Below are 26,203 nucleotides of genomic sequence, written 5' to 3' on the forward strand. Positions count from 1 at the left end.
ACCAGCAGTCACCACGTGCCCTGCGCCCGCGTTTGCCTCGGCCCTTTCCCCAAACATGCACGCAGACCTACCAGTGAGCCTCTGTTGTAAACGCTGGGCCAGAAAGTTCCATTAAGACTACCGTCCCTATGCTCAGGGGACCTACCTGTTAGGGCAAGATAGTTAAGAGGAGTCAAATCTATCAGGATATTATATACTGGATGCTAAGAAACAGCGGAGCACGCAGAGGGCACCTGCTTCTCGGTATTTTCCACTATTTTATGAATAACATTTTAAAAAACAACAAAAACCTTGAATATTTAAACACAAAATATAGGATTTGCTATTTTTAAATGTCCTTTTTAAATTTTTGTTTATTCATTTTTAGAGAGAGAGAGAGAAGGGGAGGGAGCAGGAAGCATCAACTCCCATACATGCCTTGACCAGGCAAGCCCGGGGTTTGCAACCAATGACCTCAGCGTTCCACGTAGACGCTTTATCTACTACACCACCACAGGTCAGGCCTAAATGTCCTTTGCCTGGCCTCATTCTCTGGAAAAAGCAAAACAACCTTACAGAGTTATCTTGTAGCAGGAAGAATGACACCCAAACAGAGGATAATAGACATCCAGACTTTTTTTTTAATTTATTCACTTTAGGGGGGGGGGGGAGCAGGAAGCATCAACTCCCATATGTGCCTTGACCAGGCAAGCCCAGGGTTTTGAACTGGCGACCTCTGCACTCCAGGTTCATGCTTTATCCACTGCACCACCACAGGTCAGGCAACATCCATACAACTTAGTAGAGGAAGAGGAATTTATTAGTAGCCGATAGAGCACAGGAGACTAGTAGCACCAAAGCATGAGCTCCCTGAAGTTAGATTTCTTATATCTTATACAGTATACCTTTCACAGTGTCTATGCAAAGGGTGTGTGACAAGTGCCTGATTTCTTTGACTTTTTTTTTTAGTGTTTTTTTAAAAATTTTTATTAATTTTTAGAGAGGAGAGAGAGTGAGTGAGAGAGAGAAGGGGGAGGGAGGAGCTGGAAGCATCAACTCCTATATGTGCCTTGACCAGGCAAGCCCAGGGTTTTGAACCGGCGACCTCAGCGTTTCCAGGTTGAGGCTTTATCCACTGCGCCACCACAGGTCAGGCTTTGACTTTTTTGTCTGCAGACTTACATGACTTTTATGTCTCTGGGAGGGGAGGGGGTAAAAGGAGAGAGGTCTGACTGTCCTTGACTATTCACATATCCTATTTTCCTTGCTGGTGCTGCAAGTTTATTTCAGGGAGCTGGTAAAGGGGCTACAGCTGTGGTTTGTTACTTTTCAAACTTTCTCAGTCAGCCCTTCCTCCCTCAGTTCGAAACCCTGAGGTCACTGGCTTGATCGCAGGATCCCAGACATTGCAGGCCCCCTTTCCCGCATTCTTCTGGTTTCTCTCCTCTCGATCTCCTCATAATCCAATGAGGCAGGTGCTGTTTTTATCCGTATTTCACAGATTAGGAAGCTGAGGTTGGGGGAGATGAAGTCATTGCCAAAGATGAGAGAGCTCGCAAGTGCAGAGGTGGACTTCAAGGAGACAAATCCACATCTAAGTGCAGAGCCCGTGCTGCTCTAGGGGCCTCTCCTCCCACCCTGAAATTGTTGTATGTTTCCTACTGCAAAGTGGTTTCCTTGAGAACAGAAATAATGTCTCGTCCGTCTTTGGATCCCTCTGCAGCACCTTCCATTGTCACTCAACACGTGAAGACACTTGGGGTAAGAGTGTGGCACATTTAGAATTCTAGCAGTAAGATCTGGGGGTACGTGAGCCGTGAACCCATGTACCATCTGTGCTTTCCCTATGCCCACAGACTGGACGTAGTGGGGGCTGACTGCCTAGAATTTCTGGACATGGTGCGTCAGCATTCTACAGCCTCCCACTCCCATACACCCATTCCAGGGCTGCCTCTATCCACACCCAGGTGCCTTTCTCCCATCATCTTTCTCCTCCTTCCCAGGGCAGCTCCAAAGGGCATCACCGGCCCTGGCCGGTTGGCTCAGCGGTAGAGCGTCGGCCTGGCGTGCGGGGGACCCGGGTTCGATTCCCGGCCAGGGCACATAGGAGAAGCGCCCATTTGCTTCTCCACCCCCACCCCCTCCTTCCTCTCTGTCTCTCTCTTCCCCTCCCGCAGCCGAGGCCCCAGTGGAGCAAAGATAACCCGGGCGCTGGGGATGGCCCCTTGGCCTCTGCCCCAGGCGCTAGAGTGGCTCTGGTCGCGGCAGAGCATCGCCCCCTGGTGGGCAGAGCGTCGCCCCCTGGTGGGCAGAGCATCGCCCCTGGTGGGCGTGCCGGGTGGATCCTGGTCGGGCGCATGCGGGAGTCTGTCTGACTGTCTCTCCCCGTTTCCAGCTTCAGGAAAAAAAAAAAAATACAAAGGGCATCACCAACGGTAAGCATTTTGAGAGCTTCAAAGAAGGGCAGAGCTGCTGAACCACTGTTAGACCTGGACAGGTGATGGAGTCTGTTTCTTGACTCTACCCCACCCTAGACCCTGGCCCTGGCCCTGGGCAGCAGCAGCCTCAGATCAAGGGGGAGGCTGACCCCTAACTGTTACACTCTGCGATGATTATGAAGTCAGCTCACTGCACCCCATCCCAACCAAACTCAGGGAGGGTCCGCTGCCCCCAGTTTCTCTCTACTTCCTGTCAGCTTGGTTGTCCTGCACTGTGACGGCTGTGGTCCCAAACAAACTAGATGGCTTCAGAGGTAGTCTGCAAAATAGGAGATGGGGAGAAGGTCACGATGAAGAAGGAAACTGTCAATGTTTTGAACCAAATGTCGAAGCCCTTTCCAAACCCCAAGTCTATGAACAGGACAGTTGCTACCAAACGACTTCGACTTTTCTCAAGGGGCAGTTTGGTTAATCTCACAGGGGAAGATAACATCAATCTACTGTAAGTCACAAGTTTGATCCTTTCCTTCTTTCTAAGACTGGAGCTGGGGGTAGTGTGGGGCTTGAAGAAAAGACATTTCCTGGCTGGCTGGGTAGTTCAGTTGGTTAGAGCATCATCCCAATATGCCAAGGCTGTAGGTTCAATCCCCAGTCAGGACACATAAAAGAATCAACCTATGAATGCATAAATTAGTGGAACAACAAATCAATGTTTCTCTCTTTCTCTCTTTTTTTTAGAGAGAGACAGAGAAAGGGACAGACAGAGACAGACAGACAGGAAGGGAGAGAGATAAGCATCCATTAACAACACATAGTTGCAGTACTTCAGTTGTTCATTGATTGCTTTCTCATACGTGCCTTGACCAGGGGGATTTGGTTGAGCCAGTGACCCCTTGCTCAAGCCAGCGACCTTTGGGATCAAGTCAGTGACCATGGGGTCATGTCTATGATTCCACACTCAAGCTGGCAACCCCGTGCTCAATCCGGCAACCTCAGGGTTTCAAACCTGGGTCCTCAGTGTTCCAAGCCGACACTCTATCCACTGTGCCTCTGTCTGGTCAGGCTCTTTCTCTCTCTCAAATCAGTTAAAAAATTTTAAAGCAGAAAAAGAAGAGGTACTTCCTGGACCTGTCACAACCTGGGCTCTGGACTCCCAGGAAAGAGCATGTAGGCAAGTTGCATCATAGATTCCTGATCCCAAGTCAGTTCTTGGAGTTATGTAGGCATAGGCCTCCCACTCCATGAGGCCTTCTGGGGTTAGTCAGAGATTTGTTGACAGTGCTTCTCATCACCTTTGTCTAGTTAGGGTCCTCACCCCCTCCTCCATTCACCCCTGCCCCCCTCCTGTCCTCCATGGCTCCTCTCTCTCAATTTTCCCTTTTGGTGCCTTCCCCTTCCTGATTATGTCCCTCCAATAGCGGGTCTGTCCTCAGACTGAGGTTTACTGCTCCTCTCAGTGATTCTGGGTTCCCTTTGCTTCATTCCACAAAAATTCTTTGAGCTAGCCCCTGAAAAACACAGTCGCTGTCTTCAAGAAGTTCCCAGCCTGGTGTGTGTGTGTGTGTGTGTGTGTGTGTGTGTGTGTGTGTGAAGAATCAAGAATAATAGGCCCTGGCTGGTTAGCCCAGTCAGTTAGAGCATTGTCCCAAAGGCTGTAGGTTTGATCCCTGGTAAGGGCACACACAGGAAGCAACCAGTGAATGGACAACTAAGTGGAACAACAAATGAATGCTCTCCCCCTCCTTCCTCTATTTCTCTAAAATCAATCAATTTTTAAAAAATTAAAAAGAGAATAAATAATACAATATGGTCTGTGCTATGGCAGGACACCTTGAGAAAATGGAGGAGGCTTGGTGTAGCTTGGGAAAGTGTGCAGTTAAGGAAGGCTTCTTGGAAGAAGTGATGTGTAAGCTGAATGAATGTTTTAGGAATGGAAGGAGAGAAGCAGTGAAAGGGTGTCGCAGTCTAGCCATGACGAGTCTATTATGGGGTCTTTGAACGGGAAAAGGTATGGAATTAAGTAAATGATAGACAGAGACATAAAGATATATACATACAGATGGGTTCAGGAGGATGGCACGGAGAACAGTCTCTACTGTTCCTCAGCCGTAACATGGCTGCTTCCAAAAGCGCCTTAGTCTTTATTCAGGGAAAAAATGTGGTCATTAGCAATTCAATTGTTTCCAAGACAACTCAACCCCCACCATACCATTCAAATCTAACTTTACACCAATTAAAAACTAGCTTCCAGCCTCTTCAGGGGAACATGGGTGGGACAAGCGAGAATCAGGTATAGTTCTTTGTTAACTAGGCAGGTGAGGTGGGGGATTAGGCCCAGCACCTCTGTCCCCAAGATATCCAGATTGTAAAAAATACCCTGTTTATATTTCGGTCCCCAACAAAAGGGTGGTGGTGTGGGTTGACGTGGGCTGAGGGAATTATCTGCAGGGCACTTTCATGGTGTGAAAGTGCAGCCCACACTTAGAAAGGCCCTGTGCTTAGTTTAACACTCTGCTGTCACTCTCTTGAAAAATATGTTTTTTAAGATTTTATTTATTGATTTTACAGAGAGAGAAGGGAGGTGAAACGAGAAGTAGTCACTTCACTCTAGCTGTTCACTGATTGCTTGTTGTATGTGCCTTGACCGGGCAAGCCCAGGGTTTCACACCAGCAACCTCAGCGTTCCAGGTCGGTGCTCTATCCACTGTGCCACCACAGGCCAGGCTTGAAATTCTTAATTTTTGAAGAGGGGAACCCACTAACTATGTAGCTAGTCCTGATTATATGAAAGAGATATGGTGTCCATTTCCTAAGGGACCTGTGATGGATGCAGGCATGGCTAACGTGATGGATGCTTATAGGAAACGTCATGTTATCGTGGGAAAGTCTAGGGCTATGAGTCCAAGTTCAATTCTGAGTTCTACCACTTAGGTATGCAGCTATAGATGATTAAGTTAATTAAGATCAGGGACCCGCAGTCCCTCACTGGAAACTGGGGCTAGCACCCAGCCAGCAGGGCTGCTGTAAAGATCAGAGAGAATATGTTCAGGGGATAGCCTGGTGCCCAGCTGCCTTCCATGCCCACGTCGGCACTGGTGTCTTGAAAAAGTAAATCTAAAACAGAGATTCATTAGGACAACTTGAAGTATAAAAGGAGCAATACTCAGACTCTTCTGACCTTGGTGGGGAATCATCTATCCTAAATGTCCGCCAAGGGCTAGCACAGGAGTTTTGGGCTAATCAGGATTTCTTAGGAGGAGGTCAGTGGGGCTGGAGTACAGGGAGGAAGAATTTGGCCCATCAATCAACCATGAAACCAGAGGATGCCCTAGAGCAGTGGTCCCCAACCCCTGGGCCGCGGACTGGTACCGGTCCGTGGGCCATTTGGTACCGGTCCACAGAGAAAGAATATTACATTATTTCTGTTTTATTTATATTTAAGTCTGAACAATGTTTTATTTTTAAAAAATGACCAGATTCCCTCTGTTACATCCGTCTAAGACTCACTCTTGACGCTTATCTCGGTCACGTGATACATTTATCCGTCCCACCCTAAAGGCCGGTCAGTAAAAATACTTTCTGACATTAAACCGGTCTGTGGCCCAAAAAAGTTGGGGACCACTGCCCTAGAGTAAGGGATCCAGAGGGGTAATTTGGTTGCTGAACTTGACCAGAGCAGCTGAGGGAGATGGAGTAGGAAGCAGAAGAGAGGAGCCAGAAAGTGCCAGGGGCAGACGGGAGTTGCATGGCATGGTCAGGTCTGGGGCCCAGGAGGTCTGGCCTCTAGGTCCAACTCTGCCACCAACTCACTGTGTGACATTAACTGCTCTCTCTAGACAAGTGCTCTTCAGACTCTAGGTTGTGACCCATTCATGGGTTAGGAACTCATTCTAGTTGATAGAGAACAGTATCAAACAATAAAATTAATGGAATCAAAAATTCCAGAGCACATCACACATAAATAAGTACTGGTTTGTGCAGTGTGTTTTAGTTTTATGGGTGTGTATGAGTATACTAAGTTGCCACGTAATATGCAATATGTATTACTTTGGGTCAAAGTAAGAAAAGGTGTGAAAGCCAAGTTTTGGGCATTCTGCATTTCATCAGTAAAAATTTTTTTAATAGTGGGGAAACATGGACAAGGTTTTACTCTGTAACAGCTATTCCTGTAATGCAAACCAAACAACAGTTAAAATGACTGAACCAGAGCTACATGTATATCAGATGAATTGGAAAACACAATATTAAGTGGAAAAATCAAGCTGCTGATGGATGTATACTGAATGATACCATTTATTTATGTAAAGTTAAAAATATGCAAAATAGATCTTGCTTAGGGATAAAATACATATGTAACAAACCTATAAAGACACACAAGGAATAATAAACACAAAATTTTAAATTTACTGTAGCGGTTACCTCTGAGTGAGAGGAATGAGGTGGAGGAGAGAAGTGTCCAGGGGGCTTTAACTATACTGAGGCTTTAGTTCAGAAGCTGGATGACTAAGTAAAAGCTTAATATATTATTCTTTAAAAAATTATTGATTGATTGATTGATTGGTTGATTACAGAGAGAGAGAGAGAGAGAGAGAGAGAGAGAGGGACAGACAGGAAGGGAGAGAGATGAGAAGCATCAATTCTTTGTTTGGCACTTTAGTTATTCACTGATTGTTTTCTCATATGTGCCTTGACCCAAGAGGACTCCAGCCAAGCCAGTGACCCCTTGATCAAGCCAGTGACCTTGGGCTTGAAGCCAGTGACCATGGGGTCCTATGATTCCACATTCAAGCTGGCAACCCCATGCTCAAGCCAGCAACCTTGGGGTTTCAAACCTGGGTCCTCAGCATTCCAGGCCAATGCTCTATCCGCTGTGCCACTGCCTGGTCAGGCAAAAAACTTTTTTATTTATTGATTTTAGAGAGAGAGAAACATTGATTTGTTGTGCCACGTAGTTGTGTATTCATTGGTTGCTTCTTGTATGTGCCCTGACCAGGGATCGAACCCGCAAGCTTGGCATATGAGGATGACACTCTAACCAACTGAGCTCCCCGGCCAGGGCCTTAATATAGTATTCTTTTTTTTTTTTTTTTTTTCTCATTTTTCTGAAGCTGGAAATGGGGAGAGACAGTCAGACAGACTCCCGCATGCGCCCGACCGGGATCCACCCGGCACGCCCACCATGGGGCGACGCTCTGCCCACCAGGGGGCGATGCTCTGCCCATCCTGGGCGTCGCCATGTTGCGACCAGAGCCACTCTAGCGCCTGAGGCAGAGGCCACAGAGCCATCCCCAGCGCCCAGGCCATCTTTGCTCCAATGGAGCCCTGGCTGCGGGAGGGGAAGAGAGAGACAGAGAGGAAAGCGCGGCGGAGGAGTGGAGAAGCAAATGGGCGCTTCTCCTGTGTGCCCTGGCCGGGAATCGAACCTGGGTCCTCCGCACGCTAGGCCGACGCTCTACCGCTGAGCCAACCGGCCAGGGCAATATAGTATTCTTGATATCTTGTTGTGTTTTTTTTTTTTTTTGTATTTTTCTGAAGCTGGAAACGGGGAGAGACAGTCAGACAGACTCCCGCATGCGCCCGACCGGGATCCACCCGGCACGCCCACCAGGGGGCGATGCTCTGCCCACCAGGGGGTGATGCTCTGCCCCTCCGGGGCGTCGCTCTGCCTCTACCAGAGCCACTCTAGCGCCTGGGACAGAGGCCAAGGAGCCATCCCCAGTGCCCGGGCCATCTTTGCTCCAATGGAGCCTTGGCTGCGGGAGGGGAAGAGAGAGACAGAGAGGAAGGAGGGGGGGGTGGAGAAGCAAATGGGCGCTTCTCCTATGTGCCCTGGCCGGGAATCGAACCCGGGTCCCCCACACGCCAGGCCGAGGCTCTACCGCTGAGCCAACCGGCCAGGGCTATTCTTGATATCTTGGATATGTGTAAAATAGTTCAATTTTAAAAAATTAAAATGAAAAAAAAAGGTTTTGAGCATACATGTATAAATATATATGCACATATATATGTATGTATATATATATAATTTTATATGCTATATATTAATATTGTTAAATATAATAAATTAGCAATTACATTAAATATTACATAGTGAATACATATTACTGAAGCTTAATTAATTAATTAATTTTGTATTTTTCTGAAGTTGGAAACAGGAAGGCAGTCAGACAGACTCCCACATGCGCCCAACCGGGATCCGCCCGGCATGCGCACCAGGGGGCGATGCTCTGCCCACCTGGGGCGTCGCTCTGTTGCAAACAGAACCATTCTAGTACCTGAGGCAGAGGCCATAGAGCCATCCCCAATGCTGGGGCCATCTTTGCTCCCGGAGCCTTGGCTGCGGGAGGGGAAGAGAGAGACAGAGAAGAAGGAGAGGGGGAGGGGTGGAGAAGCAGATGGGCACTTCTCCTGTGTGCCCTGGCTGGGAATTGAACCCGGGACTCCTGCACGCCAGGCTGACGCTCTACCACTGAGCCAACCGGCCAGGGCCTAATTTATTTTTCTTTTAGGTATTTTCCATACCTCAGTAGGTCATTGTAGTCATTGCCTGGAGTATTTGTTCCCTATTGGGAGGTAGGACTTAAATATTTAGCAGTGTTTCTCAAATTGTGGTTCTCAGAACACCTGCATCATAATCATCTGAGGATCCTATTAACTTTAGCAGCTTCCCCAGTCCCATCCCAACTGGGGACTGGCTACCAGGAATCTGCATTTTTCACTACTAAGTGCCCTGGTGGGAAAGGTGCACTGCTGCACAGCAATAAGGCTGTTCTGAGCTGTTCAGGCCCAAGCCTTGGCTCTGGGAGCTTCCACGGCTGGATGGGCTGGCTGGGGTGACCTCCTTCATCTGACTCACCTGTCTCCCCTTCCACTCCAGGAAGCTAATGCCAGGGAAGGACTCCGAATGCAGCTCTGATGACACCAGCATCTCCCCCATCTCATCCAGTTTGTTGAATCCCATCAAATTGGTCGTGACCCAGCCCAACAGCAATTTCTTTGCAGGGCTGCTGGAAGGTGAGCTGAGCAAACTCACTGTCTCTCCAGCGGCCAATAACCCAGGAAATCCAGGAAAAGGGGACCTGGCCCTCTGCTTCCACCAATCTAAGTCCCAGGTAGTCCCTGGGGACCTGCTGGACTTTGACGACCCTGAGCTGGACACAGATACCACCTCGACATCCTCGAAGTCCTCCGTGGTCCTGGACGTGCCAGAGGCGCCCTTCATCTGTGAACACACAGTCAATGATTACACGGCCGTGGTGTGTGCGTGTGTGTGTGTGTTAATGTTTAGTTTATTGATTTTAGAGGGAGAGGAAGGGAGAGAGAGATAGAGACAGGAACATGGATCCTGTGTGTGCCCTGACGGGATCAAACTGGCAACATGTGTACTTCGGGCTGACGCTCTAATCAACTGAGTATGGAGCCAGGGCGCCATGGTGTGTTTTTCTTCTCATGCATTTGGTTAAAGCTTACTGGCCACCCCCAGTGTGTCAGGCACTGAGCCGCGCTCTGTGGGGAGTATGAAGATGCCTACTACCTGCATACTGACTCAACTTCTTGGTTTAGGAGAGAGGATGTGTTTGTAAGGAGCTCCAGAGCAGGCTAGAAAGGGCTCATTTCTGTAGGAAGAGGTCAGATCAAGTGCCACCAGGAAGTCAGAGGCAAAGAAACATTATTTCCAGGTGCAGGAATTAGCTTCCTAGCTCTTAGTAACATTTGAGCTGGGGCACAGAAGTAAGATTTAAACACCTGGAGATGGGGGAAAGGCATTTCCTGGACGGGTTGACACGAGCAAAGGCTCATGGGTGGGAAAGTGGCGGAGGAAACACCCAGGCCCCAATCCAGGACTTTTCACACTTTCATGTGCCTGCAGATCTGATGATCTTGGGTTTTTTTGTTTTTGCTTAAGATTTCATTTGTTGGTTTTTAGAGAGAGAGAAGAGAGAAGGTGGGGGAGCGGGAAGCGTCAACTCATAGTTGTTTCTCTTTTGTGCCTTGACCAGGCAAGCCTGGGGTTTCAAATCAGTGATCTCAGTGTTTCATGTCGATGCCTCGGCTCCAGCAGGGACAGGGGATGGGAGTGGGGGGAATTGGCACAGGAGGCAGAGGTGGGAGTGGAGCCTTCCCACCCACGTGGGAAGCGTGGGGGTCGGGGTGAGGGGAGGACAGGCTCAGCCTGGTCTGAGGAGGCCTCCGGGGTTCTCTTCCCCTAGATTTCCTGGACCTATGCCTTGGGCAAGCAGCTGGTCAGTTTTTACCAGGTTGTGTTGCAGGAGGTGGACGAGAAAAATGGCAATAAGCCTCCCAAGACAAAGAACCACCCATGGATCTTCCACAAGATCTTGGGCACCACCATCAAGCTGATGGAGCTGAAGCCTAACACGAGTTACTGCCTCATGGTCCGTGCCGCCAACACAGCCGGGGTGGGGAAGTGGTGCAAGCCCTACAGGGTGAGTCCTGGGAGAAGGGGGCCCCAGGGGCTCTGGAGGTGGGGGATACCCTACACCGCCAACTCATCTCCCCGCTTGCCTCCCTTCCCCCTGGGTAAATACACACCACTTCCAGGCTGCTCTCTCCTGGGACACTGGTGCCCATTGGGAATGCAAACTAATGTACTCATCAGCATCACCCTGATGTTCACGTTTCAACTTGGTGCCGATACTTGTGACTGGGTTGGGACAGAAACAGTGAAGAGGCTGAAGGGGGACAGAGAAGGGAGCAGCCTGGTGGTGGGGACAGGCACCGGGTGGGGGAGAGGCCTGAGTACACAGCTTCTTTGTACCCATTTCTGGTGTTGACGGGGGGGTGAAGGCTAGCTAAGATCCCCTTTAGCAAGCAATTCAGCAGGTGGGAAAAGCGGAGGTCAGGTCTGGGAAAGGAGTCTAAGGGGTTTCCTTGCGTTATTTCAGTTTGCAACCTTGGCCAATGACCTGAGCAGCTTCCTTGAGAACAACCCCATTCAGATCACGGTGCGGCACAGGGAAGCCCAACAGAAAACAGTGACAATCGAGGTGGATGAGATGCGGAGGCTGGAAGATCTGGAAAACGTATTTCCCTACTAAGGGGGTAGGGTTCAGGACACTGCAGGGCAGGGCAGCCACTGCCCACAGCTGCTAGGTACTCCCCTCGCCAGATCTGGGCTAATTCCAGGTCCCTCATTAAAGAACTGCAGGTCACTCAGCACCCGTAAACTCTGCTTCATTCTGCGCACGACACCCACTGTTCTAGCTTCTGCCAGGAGAGTGGGGGGATGGAAAACAAGGGTAGTAGGGAAATGAGATGCCACCACCACCTACTGCCTGGCTTTGCCAACACCACCCTTTCTTCCCTAAGGAAGGGGCTGGTACCCAGACTAAAACGCACACCAGGAAAAACAGTGACATTGGACAGCGGTGGTGGCAGCCTGCACACTGTCAGCATCAGACTTGAGCTCTGAAGGGACACAGTGCAAATGACACAAGCTTTGGGGCAGGTTCTGATTTAATTCTGGCTCTTCTTGGATGTGAGGGCATGGACAAACCCTTACAGCCTCCTAGGCTCTTTCCTCATCAAAAATATGGGCACGTGAGACCATTCCAGGCATGGCTGTCACTTTGAGTCACGTGAGAGCACGTGCAGTGCCTGTTGACAGGAGCTCATCAACTGCTGCCTCCCTTTGCCCCTCCTGCAGCATCACTGCAGATGTGGAAGGTGGAAGCTGGGAACCACAGCTGGCGACGTGCAGAGCTGTAAAGGCAGAGATGGGGCTGGGGGAGGCTGAAACACGAGGTTGGAAATGCTGCGGCCCTGAGCAGTCCATGTAAGGGTGGTCTAGATGAAGTTCAACAAGTTGACCCACCTTAGCGATGAACAGGAGAAAGCGGAGGCAGGATGCATGGAGGCCGAGGTCTTGCTCTAGGGTCTGTGGACGTCCTGGTGGGGAGTCCCTTCACTACATGAAGTCCTCATGAGAGAACCATCCTTCCATATCACGACAGCCACTTCCACTAGAGCTCTCCCCACTGTGTGCGCCGTTAGCGAGCCCTCTGGGAGAGCCATCGCCTTTGTACCTGTATCCCGAGCTTGGCAGTGCTCAGTGCGTGGCAGGCCGAGAGCGTGCTGAGTGAGGCCCGGGAAGGCACCCCTAGAGTGGCAGTGGTCAGCACTCCCTCTGATGGTGACAGTAGTCTACCTGTGCTGTTCAGTATCGTAAGTAGCCCCAAGTAGTGTGACTGAGAACAGCATTTCTCACTGTATGAACTGCTAAAATAGCCACGAGGCTAGTGCATACCACACCGGACAGCACAGCCTCTGATTATCCTCTGGACACTATCATGGGGCTCAGGCCACCTCCCCAGCCTCAGCTGGACTGTCCCTTGTAGGCAGTGGGAGGAGAGGCAAGGTGACGTCCTGGCCAGTCTGGTTTTGGTGTAGACCAGTACAGGGAGGCTAAACTGATTTAGCACACACCTTGGTTGAGCTCTGGGATTCTATACAAGAGATTTTAATGCAAACACACAAAATATAAGTTATTTATTTGGTCACAGAATCTGGGGTAGCCCCTGAATAGAGCTGACACCCGGGAAAGGAGGCAGGGGCAGCCGCAGGGGTCTAGTCCCTGCCTGGCCTCCTGCCACCCTGGATGGCACCAGGAAGGTACAGAGTGACGCCCAATGGCTGAGTCCACGGTAACTTCCTGTGATCTCCGGCCTCCCACTCTGGGGAGGGACCCCACGGGGGGCTGTGCAAGGACAGCAGGCCACACTTGTTCTCTGGGTCACCACCCTGGCCCTTTGGTCTCCGTCAGGGCAGGCAGCTGGCCCAGGCCGAGTCCAGGTGGAGGTCAGAGAGCGCCGTGGGATTTCTCATCTCCTCCATCTGTGCAGAAGAGGAGGGAACAGGATGGGGAGTGCACCGCAGGAAAGGGAGGCTGCCATGTAACCCCAGGAGCCCCCCACAGGGAGAAGGTGGTTTCCCCTCAGCCATCCAGAGCCCAGCTACCATCTCACTCAGGCTGGGCATCCACTGCCTGCCTCACCAGGGCCCCATACCAGAGCCTCATGCCAGGGCCTGGCCTTGGGACGCCCACGAAGGTTGTTGAATGACAAATAGCGACAGTTCTTTACAAGTACACAATGCTTCCCGTTCCAAGGTGCGTCCAGCTCCTATCTTTGATCATCCTGTCTACTGAAGTTTGATAACCTGCAGACAGGTTAACTGTGCTCTCCAAGACTGCACACTGAAAGGCAGAGCCAGGGTCTGAACTAGATCTCAGGACTGCCAGGTCCAGTGTGAACAAAGAACTACTGCCTCACCCTGGAACAACCCTGGACCTGTCCTTTGGAGAGTGGCTTCAAAACTGTCAGTCTCGCGTCATCCCTGCAATTCCCGCAACCCTTCCACTGCCCACTGAGAACCACACACCGTCTCAGGACGTTCTCAGCACCTGGCGGGCCTCAGAATTCAATGCCAGAAGGGAAAGTCACAAAGAGTGACCAACTCAAGGTCAGCAGAGCCAAGCACACCAACAGCCACTTCCCCTAAACTCACATCCGGAGGCATTTGTCCTTCCCACCGCTTGCCACCCTCTGGCCATCCGGACTCCAGTCGACAGCATACACCTAAACCAAAGAGGAAGAACAGGTAAGTCAGGCAGTAAGGACAGCGAAGAAGGGTCAGGCTTCGATTCCACACCCATCCCCGGCCCACAGGAGCTGGCCGTACCTCATCGGCGTGGCCTGGCAAGTCTGTGGCCAGCTTCTGGGCCTTCACGTCCCACACTTTCAATGTGCTGTCACTGCTGCCACTGACCAGGAGCCGGCTGTCGGCTGACCACGCAATCTGGTACACAGCAGCCACATGACCACGCAAGGAAGCCAGATACCTGGGCCCAGGGAAGAACATGACGATGGACAGTGTTTGTCAACCATTGGGCCACCTACTGATCTGCCAGAAATTTTGTGCCTGTCTGTGTAAAGAGTTAACCACCCTGATATTGTATGAAGATTGTAGACCCAATGACCTTAGTTGAATTTGCTTATGCTCGGGGTGATTTCTGCCTTGGCAATCCCTGAAATAATTCTATTTTCACTGATCCCCAAGTGTAAAAAGATTGAAAATTACTGATGCTGGAGATCAGATCTTCAAACATGTCTGAAGGGTCCTCTATGCCCATAGCAGCAGTTTTCAACTTTGGTTGCACGTTAGAATTACCTAGGAATTTAAAAAATTCCCACTGCCTGGCCCCTCCCAAACCTACTTAATCATTAAAGCCCATTATGCACGTGTAAAACTTCTCCAAATGAGTTGCTTGTAGGTAGGGTGCCTCTTGCCAGGCTTCCACACCCACTCAACTCTGCACGTCTCAGAATCCAGTGCGGCCATCTGCTCAGCCCATCTGCCTGACCTCCCCCAATATGACAGCTGCTTGCTGACAGGTGGCACAGAGAAATGCTGGGCCAGGCCCACCTGGAACTTTCAGCTCAATCCAGACTAGCTATGTCTATTGGGACAGGTTGTTAGGCATCTCTGAAACTCAGTTGTCTTTATTCTACTTTATTTTTAGAAGAGAGGAAGAGGTAGAGAGCAAGAGAAACACTGATTTGCTGCTCCTCCCATTCGCGCATTCACTGGCTGACTCCTACACACGCCCTGACCAGGGATCCAATCCACAACCCTGGCGCTCTGGAGCAACGCTCCAACCGAGCTCTTCAACCAGGGCTGAAATTCAGTTGTCTACCCTTAAAAAACTGATTGGCCTATTTCAAAAAGTTGCTGTGTGAAAATATACAACTGACACATAGGTGCCAAGGTTCCCCCTGCTCCTTCTCGCCCAGGCCTTTGCCCCTGTTCCAAACTCATAACCCCGAGGGTATTGTGCCTCACTGTACCAGTGCTTCTCTGGCTTAATGACAAGCAGAATCACCCGGTGACCTTATTTAAATGCAGATTCTGTGGCTACCATCAATCAATAAACAAGTGTTGGTGAGGATGTGGAGAAAGGGACCCTCATGCACCACAGCAGGTAATGTACGTTGGTGCAGCCACTGTGGAAAGCAGTGTAGGGAGGTTCCTCAAAAAGCTACAAATAAAACTACCATATGACCCAGCATTTCTACTTTTGGGTATTTACCTGAAAAATACCTAAGGTACTAATTAAAAAAGATATATGCTTCTCCATGTTCACGGCAGCATTACTTACAATAGCCAAGACAGGGAAGCAACCTAAGTGTCCACTGACAGACGAACGGATAAAGCAGATGTGGTACATATCTACAATGGAATAATACTCAGCCATGAAAAAGAATGAAATATTGCTATTTGTGACAACATAGATGGACCTATGGTATTATGCTAAGTGAAATCTAAAAAACAAAATAAATGAACAAACAAAACAAAAACAAAGTCATATATACAGAGAACAAATTGATGGTCAAAAGACTGGAGGAGTGTTGCAAGAAGGGTGGAAAAGGTGAAGGGATTAAGAAGTACAAATTGGTAGTTGCAAAACAGTCATGGAAAGTAAAGTAAGACATAGGGAATATAATCAATAATACTGTAACAACAATGTATGAATATTAGACTTACTGGGGCGATTACTTCATAAGGTTATCTAAATGTCTAATCACTATGTTATACACCTGAAACTAATATTGTATATCAACGATAATTGGAAAGAAAATTAATTTTTTAAAAAATTAAAATAAGCAGATTCTGATTCACAAGGTCTTGGGGTGAGAACTGAAGTTCTTTCAAATTCCCAGAGGCTGCTGCTGCTGCTAGTCTGTGGATCACTTTGAGGAAGGCCAGCTTGAAAACCGTTTCTCTCCTTAGATGAGAAAGAGTGTTCTTGGTGTCTACTTACTGCTGCTGCTAAATATACCATCTTATTCAAATCTTGTAACATAGCTGACAGGTCAGGGGACTCATTACAGAAGAGGAAGAGGAAACAGAGGCTCAGAAAAGCCAGGTGCCAAGGCCACACAGCTAGTAAGCGGCAGAGCCAAGCCCCTTCCACAGGAACAGTGGCCTCCTGCTCCCTCCCCACGCTCCCACTCACTTGCCTGTCCTGCCATCCCACAGCTTGATGGACTTGTCGAAGGAGGCACTGGCGACTATACGGGAGTCAGGGGAGAAGAGCACTTGGTTGATGAGCGCCTGGTGTCCTGTCATCCGTGCAAGGGGCTTCTTGTCCTCTGCCGGGGACCACAGGAATAAGGTGAAGTCGTCTGAGCCAGACACCAGCCTCTCGGGGCCCTGGCCCTAGGGGAGGCAGAAAGCACGCCATGTTGGACACGGTCTCAGACGGGAGAGCCTCACCTCAGCAGCAAACACGCTACTAATTACTCAATACCAGCCTGGAGGCCAGGAACAGGAGCACCAAGGCACCGAGGCCTGAGCCAGCCACTAACTTATGTGAGTCACTTCCCCCAAAAGGAAACTTTATGAACACAGGATAATTTCTAAGATATGTAATTACATGAAATAACAAGGTAGAGATGGTGTGTGAAGAAGGAGAAGGATTTTACACGCGGGTTTGTGCTGCTTAATGATGGGGATACAGTCTGAGAAATGCATCATTAGGCAATTGTGCATGTGGGAACTTCAGAGTGCACTTACACAAACCCAGACAGTGTAGCCTGCTACAGAGCTAGGTGGTATGGTACAGCCTATTGCTCCTAGGCGAGAGCCCGCACAGCCTGCCACTGGACAGAACACGAGATTAAATCAAGCACAGCAGAAAATGATGGAGTTAGAGACAAGCAAACATGGGATGTATGAGGCTGCTGACGGCATAACATGGCATATTGCTCACAGCAAACCTTAAAGAGTACAGTCTGCTAACAATGAGAAATACAGTAAATACATAAACCAGCACCATGGTCTTTTATTACCAGCAAGCACTATGCACTATGCACCGTACACAGCTGCACGTGCTGTACTGTTACATGACTGACTGCGCAGTAGCTCTGTTTACACCAGCATCCCCACAAACACGAGTCATTTGTTGCAAGAGGATGTCAGGACAGCTACTTCACTAGGCAACAGGAATTTTTCAGCTTCATTATAATCTTCTGGGAACAATGTCGTATGTCCGGTCTGTTGTTGACTGAAACATCATTATGCAGCACATGACCGTACTGTATACAGTGTACATATATCTACATGCATGTGTAGATACAAGTCTCTGGGAGAAACAAGATACTGGTGGCACTAGAGCCTCCAGAAGGAACAAATAAATGAACGTGTGAGAGAAAGGAGAGATTTTCCATTATCTACTTTCTGCGTTCTTAGATCATGTGAATGTGTTCCTTAAACTAAATAAAATGAAAAAGAAAAGTAATGGGAATGCAATCAATAGAGGAACAAAATGAAATAAAATGATCCCTACCACGTTAGGCTCTTAGGAGAATAAGCTAGAATTTTCAGGAACAGCTCTGCAGAAGAGATGCTGTCTGAGGTGGGACGAGAGGGCAGAGGGGCTGGGTGTCTGCGGCGTCACGGGGACGAGCAGAGGAGAGCACAGGGCAGGACGCGCTGGCGCCATCACTCACCCGCACAAGGTTGTATCGGCTCAGAGCCCTGTCCTTTAACTCCTGCACTGTGTCCACGTACCGGAGGGAGAGAGGACGAGGAGCGAGGCTGATTAGAAGATCCAACACAACAGCAACCCCCCCCCCCCCCACAGCTTACGTCCAATTCTCATACTTTAATAAGCTAGAGAATTGGCTCTTTACCAAGCAGCTCTCCCGCCTCCTCCCGCGCACTCACAGGACCCTTGCAGGTCTTGGGCGTTAACTGAGGCCTCGGCTGGCTCAAAGGCCCCCGTGCGCAGGGCATAGTCAGTGCTGAGGGCCATGGTGTTCACCCAGTGGCCATGGCCTTGCAGAGTCCGGCACAGCACGCCCTAGGGGAGAAGGAGATAGGTCAGACATCCAACTCTCTATCTAGGGGCACTTGCACCCCTGGCTAGCCGAGGAGACTCAGAATCAGGACCTTCATTCATTGCGATCTTAATCACCTTCATGGCCTCAATCTCTCATTGTAAAAAGAGGGTACTAGTTCAAATCAATGTTTCTGACATGTTTTATGGAAAGAAGTGTGTCAGAATTAAAAGGCTCCAGTTAAGTAAGTTTGGGATAAGGCACGTTCAATAAAGCTAAACAGCCTGACCAGGTGGTGGCACAGTGAATAGAGCATTAGACTGGGATGTGGACAACCCAGGTTCGAAACCCTGAGGTCACTGGCTTGAGCATGGGATCATAGACATGACCCCATGGTCGCTGGCTTGAGCAGTAGACCCCCGAACTGGGTCAAGGCACATATGAGAAAGCAATCATTGAACAACTAAGGTGTCGCAGCAAAGAATTGATGCTTCTCATCTCTCTCCCTTCCTGTCTATCTGTCCCTCTCTCTGACTCTGTCTCTGTCAATAAATAAATAAATTAAATTAAGCTAAATAGGCCTCCTATAGCAGGAATTTCCAGAGCCTGTCCATGCTAATGGACACTGGGACCTCCCCAATAACACAACACCAACCACAGGACCCCCTGTTCCCAAAGTGTCTTCCTGGCCTGGCTCTCAGAATGCTCAGGAAACACTGGTCAGTGTTCCTTCTAGTGCTGGCACACAGAGGCCTCAGCTTTCCCCACACTGGTTTCTGAACACTCCCAGCTCTTACATCGTGAGCCCTCCAGACTTTGATGGTACGGTCCTGCGAGGCAGAGTAGAGAAGCCCGTCTCCTCCCCACCGAAGACAGGTGACTGACTGGGTGTGCCCGGTGAGGATGCGCTCACAGCGGCCCGAGGTTGTGTCCCAGACCCGCACACTGCCATCCTTGGAGCTGCTGGCTACATAGCGGCACTCGGGGTTCCTGGGGAGGGGGAGGGAGATTTGACCTCGCTGCTGACCTGGCAACGCCGTCTTCCTATGGCACCTCCCCATTCCCAATTCAAGGGTCAGGGACAGTGTCTAGACAGCTGCACCTCCAGGCACCTCTCAGGCCCTGTGATGAACAGCCCCCTCCCGAGCAGCAACGCAGGTACAGAAGACCTCCCTACTTCCTGCCCCACAGTCACTGGCAGACTGCACACCTCGTCCCCCTGTATCCAGCCGGAAGGGGGGACAGCTTTGAACCCCTGTTCCTTATTACCCCAGCTCTCTGTCACTTACACGTGGAGGGGCTCCCAGCTCAAGCCCGTGATCCACTTGCTATGGCCAGCGAGGGTCCTGCCCACCTGCTTCCCTGTGCTTGGGTCCCACAGGAGAATCTGAAAGACAGAGCTCACGTAGTAACTGTCCCCAACCTTTCCCTGCCCCGCCGAAGACCCCCCCACTCACTGCCCCATCCTCCCTCCCTGAAGACCCAGAACCCAATTCTGACCCAGCTCCACAAAGGTAGTCCCAGAGTTCCTGCCTAGTTACCCTGACCACCATCTACCTGGCCATTCTTGCAGCCCGAGGCCAGCTTCTTGCCATCTGGGGACCAGGATATGCTAAGGACCCAGTGTCTGTGTCCTAAGGAATATGAGAGAGAAACATGTTTTTATCCCTAGTTCCTAGCAATGCCTGGCACATAGCAGGGACCCCTAAACTAGTTGCTGAATAAGTGAATGACCAAATGAAAGGAAAGATCGGGCTTCCTAGGCAGCGGGAGAATGCACCCTGTGCTAGGGCCATGCATCTTGCTGCACAGACAACAAAGCCACTTTCTAATAATTCCTTACGTGACATCCCATGTTTTCATATATGTCATCCCTTGAAATTCCCACAATAGCTCTAAGGTATGGGGTAAAGCAAGAATTATCATCCCCACTTTCCAGAAGAGAAAACAAGCTTAGAAAGGGAGTATGCCCTACACATACAGGGTCCTTGCTCAGCTAGTGTGTGGTCCCCAGAGCAGCAGCATCAGCACCATCTAGGAAACTGAAATGCAAATTATCAGGCCACACCCCAGATGTAAGGAGACAAACTTTGGGGTTGGGACCCAGACGTCTGTATTCTTTTTTTTTTTTTTTTGTAGTTTTCTGAAGCTGGAAACGGGGAGAGACAGTCAGACAGACTCCCGCATGCGCCCGACCGGGATCCACCCGGCACGCCCACCAGGGGGCGACGCTCTGCCCTCCGGGGCTTCGCTCTGCCGCAACCAGAACCACTCTAGCGCCTGGGGCAGAGGCCAAGGAGCCATCCCCAGCGCCCGGGCCATCTTTGCTCCAATGGAGCCTTGGCTGCGGGAGGGGAAGAGAGAGACAGAGAGGAAGGGGGGGGGGTGGAGAAGCAAATGGGCGCTTCTCCTATGTGCCCTGACCGGGAATCGAACCGGGGTCCCCCGCACACCAGGCCGACGCTCTACCGCTGAGCCAACCGGCCAGGGCCAGACGTCTGTATTCTAACAAGGCTCCCCCCCCCAGGTGATTCTGCTGCACTTTAAAAACCACTATGGCTGAGGTTGGATTTAAGTCAAGTTCTCCTTGCTACTAGACAGCTGGCTCTTCCCATAACCCCACGCTCTCTTTGGTCTAGCCTGCTTGTTTATAAGTGGCTGGCTAGGCTCCAAGGTACAGTCTCTAGGAACAGGCAGTCACTTACATGAATGTGAAGGAGGCGGAATCTGTTCTGGGCCTCCTCAGGAATTAGACCTGAGTGAATCCCCCGCCCACCATTAAGCCTCCCTGAATGGCTAACTGCATACCAACCCTGGCATGTGAAATGAGGTGTCTCTGTGCTGAGATCCCAGAAGCGCACAGTGGTGTCTCCAGAGCCACTGGCCAGGTACCTGGGGAGGAAGAGACGCTGCCTGACTTTAGCAGTGGGGATAAGGGGTAGGGCCCAATCCTGAAATACTGCCCGTTTCTGCTGCCTATTCAACTGTCCTCTGGGAATAGAATCTGGGACTGGACTTTTCTCACTCCCCGGAAAAGGAGAAATGTTAACACTGATGCCATCCAGGAGAAGACCCCAGGAGGCCATTTCTCTTCTCTGCCTTCCTAAATGGAATTGCCACAGCTACAACCAAACTTAAAGCTTCTCATTATCCTCATAGGATGGTGAGAAGCAAAGAAAATCAGTTTCACAGATGATGAAGAATTAACTCAGAAAGGTTAAGTGACTTACCCAGGTCACACAGCTAGAAGGGGCAGAGCTGAACCTGCAGCTCAGACCTCCTGAGATCAAGTCCAGGAAGGACTCTTCAAGGCAGGTGTCCTTGGTCTCTGTGGACCAAACCTCACTCAGGAAGTCCCTTGCTTGCAACCTGAGCCCAGAGCTTGGGTCTCTGGGAGGCAGCCTGAGTCCACATTGATCATAACTTGGGGGTACCTTCCTCACCCCAGCCAGAAGCTGCACCCCCACACTCCCCACCACAATTCTGCGGCCATCCTTACTTTCCTGTGGGGCTGAAGGCCACAGAAATGACTGCCTCGCTGTGCCCCTCCAAGGAGCTGGTGCAGCGGGTCACCGCGCGGACCTTGAAGATAGCCTGCGGCTGGTAAATGATGTCTAGAATCTTCTCCGTCTCCACTGCCTGGGACTCCAGCGTCCTCCCCAGCGAGGAGACGATCTCAGCGTCGTGGACATAGAAAGCCAGCGGAAGGGGATCCTCCTGGAGGGCAAAGGAAAAGGGCAACTCTCCCGTCAAAAGACGGGCAGAAGCCCTGGCCGGTTGGCTCAGTGGTAGAGCGTCGGCCTGGCGTGTGGAAGTCCCGGGTTTGATTCCCGACCAGGGCACACAGGAGAGGCGCCCATCTGCTTCTCCACCCCTCCCCCTCTCCTTCCTCTCTGTCTCTCTCTTCCCCTCCCGCAGCCAAGGCTCCATTGGAGCAAAGATGGCCCGGGCGCTGGGGATGGCTCCTTGGCCTCTGCCTCAGGCGCTAGACTGACTGGCTCTGGTCGCGACAGAGCGACGCCCGGGATGGGCAGAGCGTCGCCCCCTGGTGGGCGTGCCGGGTGGATCCCAGTCAGTCGCGTGCGGGAGTCTGTCTGACTGCCTCGTTTCCAGCTTCAGAAAAATACAAAAAAAAAAAAAAAAAAAAAAAAAGATGGGCAGAGGCCACGTGCACCAGGGAGCCTGCCCACTGAGCTGTGGGGAGGTAAAGCTTCCTTCTTTTCAGCCACCCGGCTTGAGTTACCCCCACCACCACCACGCCCATCATTCCCCATTAGAGTTCAACCTTTTTAATCCTTGAAGAGCAACTGTAGGATGCTTACAGAACACGTTAAAATCCTTCATCTGCACCCCACAACAACCCTGGGTGGTAGGCATTCATATCCCCATTTGATAGATGAAAAAAAAAATAAAAATGAGGCTCCGAACAACTAAGTAATTAGCCCAGCGTCCCATTGCTAATGACTAATTCAGATTCTTTAGTGTTCTTTAAGAACACTAAAGTCCAGGATTAGTGTACGCAGTGTTTCCCAAATCACCGCACCATGCTGTGTAATGTGTAGAAGCATCCAAAGCGCTGTTTGGAAATGCAGACTCTCTGCTTCACCCCAGAGTCTGGTGCAGTAAGTCTGGCGGGGGTGGAGTCCTAGTACTCCTTCTTTAAGCACCTCCCACCCCAAGCGAGGGCAACACTGAAAACACTGGCTTGAAAGTTAAGAGCATGGGCTTTTAGTTTGACCCATTTGGGCTCCGATTCCAAATCTATCTACTACGTAGCATCGTGGGGGTAACTTAATGTGTCCGGGTTACACTGTAAAATGGAGATAATTAATGAGGGGCTGTGGCGAGGAATCATTTGACAGTGCACCCGATGCTTTCAAAACGCAGTCTCCGCAGGTGGGCTGCGATGGTCGGAAGCGGTCTCACACTGATGCATCTTTCTGACCCTCCCCCAGAGCACCCCTCGGACCCGCGCTGGGGTGCATCACCCACTGCCGGCGAGTGGTGGGGGCCCTTGAGCTCTAGACCTTTGGTCTCCAGATCCCCTGTGGGCCCGGCCCGGACGGCGCCGCCCACCGCTCACCTGGGCCAACAGCGCGTTGCACACGAGCTGCAGCTTGTCCGGCGTGATGTCCACGGGCACGTCGAACGGGGAGCCCAGCAGCTGCCCGGCCTCATCTTGGAACTGCACTAGCAGCCGCTGCACGTCGCCGGCCGCCGCCTCGTCCTGAGCCAACAAGCGCAGCGGGCATCAACCACGTGGCTGGGACCAAACGGTCCCCACTTCCGCCTCCCCCGAGCCCCGGAGCCCTGCTGAGACGCCCCCGCCCCACCTCACGCACACCCACCGCCACCGCCGCCGCCATGCTGCGTCCCCACGTGGAGGAGAAAGACTCCGGCGGGACGGAACGCCGCCCCGTGGTCGAATGGTGCCGCAGCCTGCGACATTGCCCTCTGGTGTTGCGGAGGAAAAGTGTCACGCCGCGCCGCGCCTCCGGTCTTGGGAATGGGTCTACCCACCTCTACCACCTGCCATGGGGCAGCCACGTTCAATCCCTCCCAGTGCCTTGCAGAATGCAAACAGCCTTTTGTCTCTTCTGAACAAGAATTCTTGTCCCACTTTGTAGATGGGGAAATCAAGGCTCTGAGCAGTTGATTTTCCCTGGGATCACAAGAGACAGAAAATGACAGAAGAACGAATAGGCTCCAGGCAGCACCGTGTAGGGAGTGACTTACAAAGCCAGAGGCTATATTGGGTTGAGGGTAGAAATTACTATTTTTTTTTATTTGAAAAAATGACTTTTACTGTATTTTTATTACACATTTATTTAGAAAAAATAGACTATATGAATAAAAAAAGACTAAAATAAAAGTCACTATAACTACCCACTCGGAAATAAATCAGTCTTTTAAAAAATTAAATTTATTGGTGTGACATTGGTTAATAAGATTATATGTTTCAAGTGTACAATGTTATAATACACCATCTGTATATTGCATTGTGTGCTCATCACCCAATTTTAGTCTCCTTCTGTCACCATATATTTAACCTCCTTTACCCTCTCCCCTTACTCCCTTCCCCCTTATTATTATTTCTAAAATGGAGCAAATCAATTAATAATATTTGATGAACACAAAAGCAGAAAGTGTCTATAGTTCTCAACACTGTAAATCAATAACAATAATGACAATGACAGCAATGTTCTAAGTGCTTTGCTCGTATAACTGTTAATCCTGACAGCAACCCTTCTCCCCATATTATAGCTGAAGAATGCAGAACACGAGTGCTCCGACCGGAAACCTGGGTTCTGCCTTGTCAGCTCTCCTCTCCCGCGCCCCTCACATCCAGGCAGTGTCAAGCTCTGTCAGTTCCGCCCTGTTAACCTGTCATGAATCTGTTCTCCCCATCTCCACTGCCACACTGCTCGGAGTCACCATGGTTTCCTACAGCCCCTCTTTGCTCGCCTCTTCCCATGCATTCTCCACTCTGCAACCAGGGAGATGATTTCAAACCAAAAAATCTGGTCTGGTTCTCTTCACCTAAAACCCTGCAGGGGTTCCTATTATATGCAGGAAAAAAAATTCAAACTCCTTATAATGGTCCATGCAGCCATGCCTCTCCAGCCATTCCTTTGTCTCTTTTTTTTTTTTTTTTTTTTTTTTTTTTAAATTTTTCTTTTATTAATTTTTAGAGAGGAGATAGAGTGAGTGAGAAAGAGAGAGAGAAGGAGGGAGGAGCAGGAAGCATCAACTCCCATATGTGTCTTGACCAGGCAAGCCCAGGGTTTTGAACCGGCGACCTCAGCATTCCAGGTCGACTCTTTATCCACTGTGCCACCACAGGTCAGGCCTCCTTTGTCTCTTTAAAAAATTTTTTTTAATATTTATTTTAAAAGAGAGAGAGAAAAGGAGAGAAATATTGATTCACTGATCTACCGATTCACACATTCATCGGCCAGCTTCTCCTTTGCTGACTCCTGCACGTGCACCGACCAGGAATCTGACCCACAACCCTGGCCTATCTGGGAAATGCTCCAACCAACTGAGCTACCTGACCGGGAAGCCATTCCTCTCTCTCTCTCACTCTGTCTTTAAAATTTTTCCACTGATTTGTGTGTATGTGTGTGTGAGAGAAGCATCAACTCATTTTTCCACTTAGTTGTTCCATTTAGTTGTGCACTCATTGATTGCTTCTTGCATGTGCCCTGACCTAGGATCAAACCTGCTACCTTCAATGTGCTGGGGCAGTGCTTTACCCATTGAGCCACCCAGTCAGGGCACCATTCCTCTCTCTTTAAGATAAAATCCTTCTGGGTTTTTTTCTTACTTCTTCTGAGGCATGGTCCTTCCTGCACCAGGGCTTCTGCCCAGGCAGTTTTCTGTGTCTGGAACTGCTGTGGGCTAAACTGTGCCCCCCCATTCATACATTGAAACCCTGATGCCCAGTATGACTGTATTTGGAGAAAGGCCTTATAATGAAGTAATAAAGGTTAAGGAAGGTCATAAGGATGGGACTCTGATTCCATAAGACAGGTGTCCTTATAAGCAGACAAAGAGACACCAAAGCTCTCACTCTGTGCAATCACACAGAGAAGAGGCCAGGTAAAGACACAGTGAGAAGTTGGCTGTCTATGAATCAGGAAGAGAAGTCTCATCAGAAACCAACCCTGATGGCATATTGATCGTAGACTTTTAGCTTCCAGAATTGTGAAAAAATTAATTTCTGATGTTTAAGCCACCAGTTGATGGTATTTTGTTAAGGCAGCTCCAGCACACTAATACAGGAAGTTTCTCATCCTTCAGGTCTTGTCTTGAATATTCATTCATCATTCATTCATTCATTCAACATGTACATAAAGCACCTACTCTCTATCAGGAATTGTTCTAGGAACTCTCCATATATTAACTCCTTTAATTATCTACTCA

At 50.0% G+C, this 26,203-nt stretch overlaps 2 protein-coding genes across 2 annotated transcripts; one reads left to right on the top strand and one right to left on the bottom strand.

The window, feature by feature from the left end:
• Positions 1 to 2,384: 2,384 nt before the first annotated feature.
• Positions 2,385 to 11,548, top strand: FNDC8 (fibronectin type III domain containing 8). The gene is made up of 5 exons (XM_066366290.1): positions 2,385 to 2,414; positions 2,654 to 2,919; positions 9,295 to 9,673; positions 10,628 to 10,864; positions 11,324 to 11,548. The coding sequence occupies exons 2-5, from the start codon at positions 2,720 to 2,722 to the stop codon at positions 11,474 to 11,476; spliced, it is 969 nt and encodes a 322-aa protein (XP_066222387.1). The 5' UTR covers positions 2,385 to 2,414; positions 2,654 to 2,719; the 3' UTR covers positions 11,477 to 11,548.
• A 1,361-nt stretch (positions 11,549 to 12,909) lies between these two features.
• On the bottom strand, positions 12,910 to 23,724 carry NLE1 (notchless homolog 1). Its single transcript, XM_066363862.1, has 13 exons — positions 23,626 to 23,724; positions 23,361 to 23,504; positions 21,777 to 21,994; positions 21,090 to 21,169; positions 19,835 to 19,911; positions 19,567 to 19,664; positions 19,075 to 19,267; positions 18,165 to 18,300; positions 17,948 to 17,994; positions 16,453 to 16,655; positions 14,118 to 14,277; positions 13,944 to 14,014; positions 12,910 to 13,271 (listed from the first exon to the last, which is right to left on the bottom strand). The coding sequence occupies exons 1-13, from the start codon at positions 23,641 to 23,643 to the stop codon at positions 13,259 to 13,261; spliced, it is 1,458 nt and encodes a 485-aa protein (XP_066219959.1). The 5' UTR covers positions 23,644 to 23,724; the 3' UTR covers positions 12,910 to 13,258.
• Between the last annotated feature and the right edge of the window lie 2,479 nt (positions 23,725 to 26,203).

The sequence above is a fragment of the Saccopteryx leptura genome, chromosome 2 (assembly GCF_036850995.1).
Source record: "Saccopteryx leptura isolate mSacLep1 chromosome 2, mSacLep1_pri_phased_curated, whole genome shotgun sequence".
Classification (NCBI taxonomy): domain Eukaryota; kingdom Metazoa; phylum Chordata; class Mammalia; order Chiroptera; family Emballonuridae; genus Saccopteryx; species Saccopteryx leptura.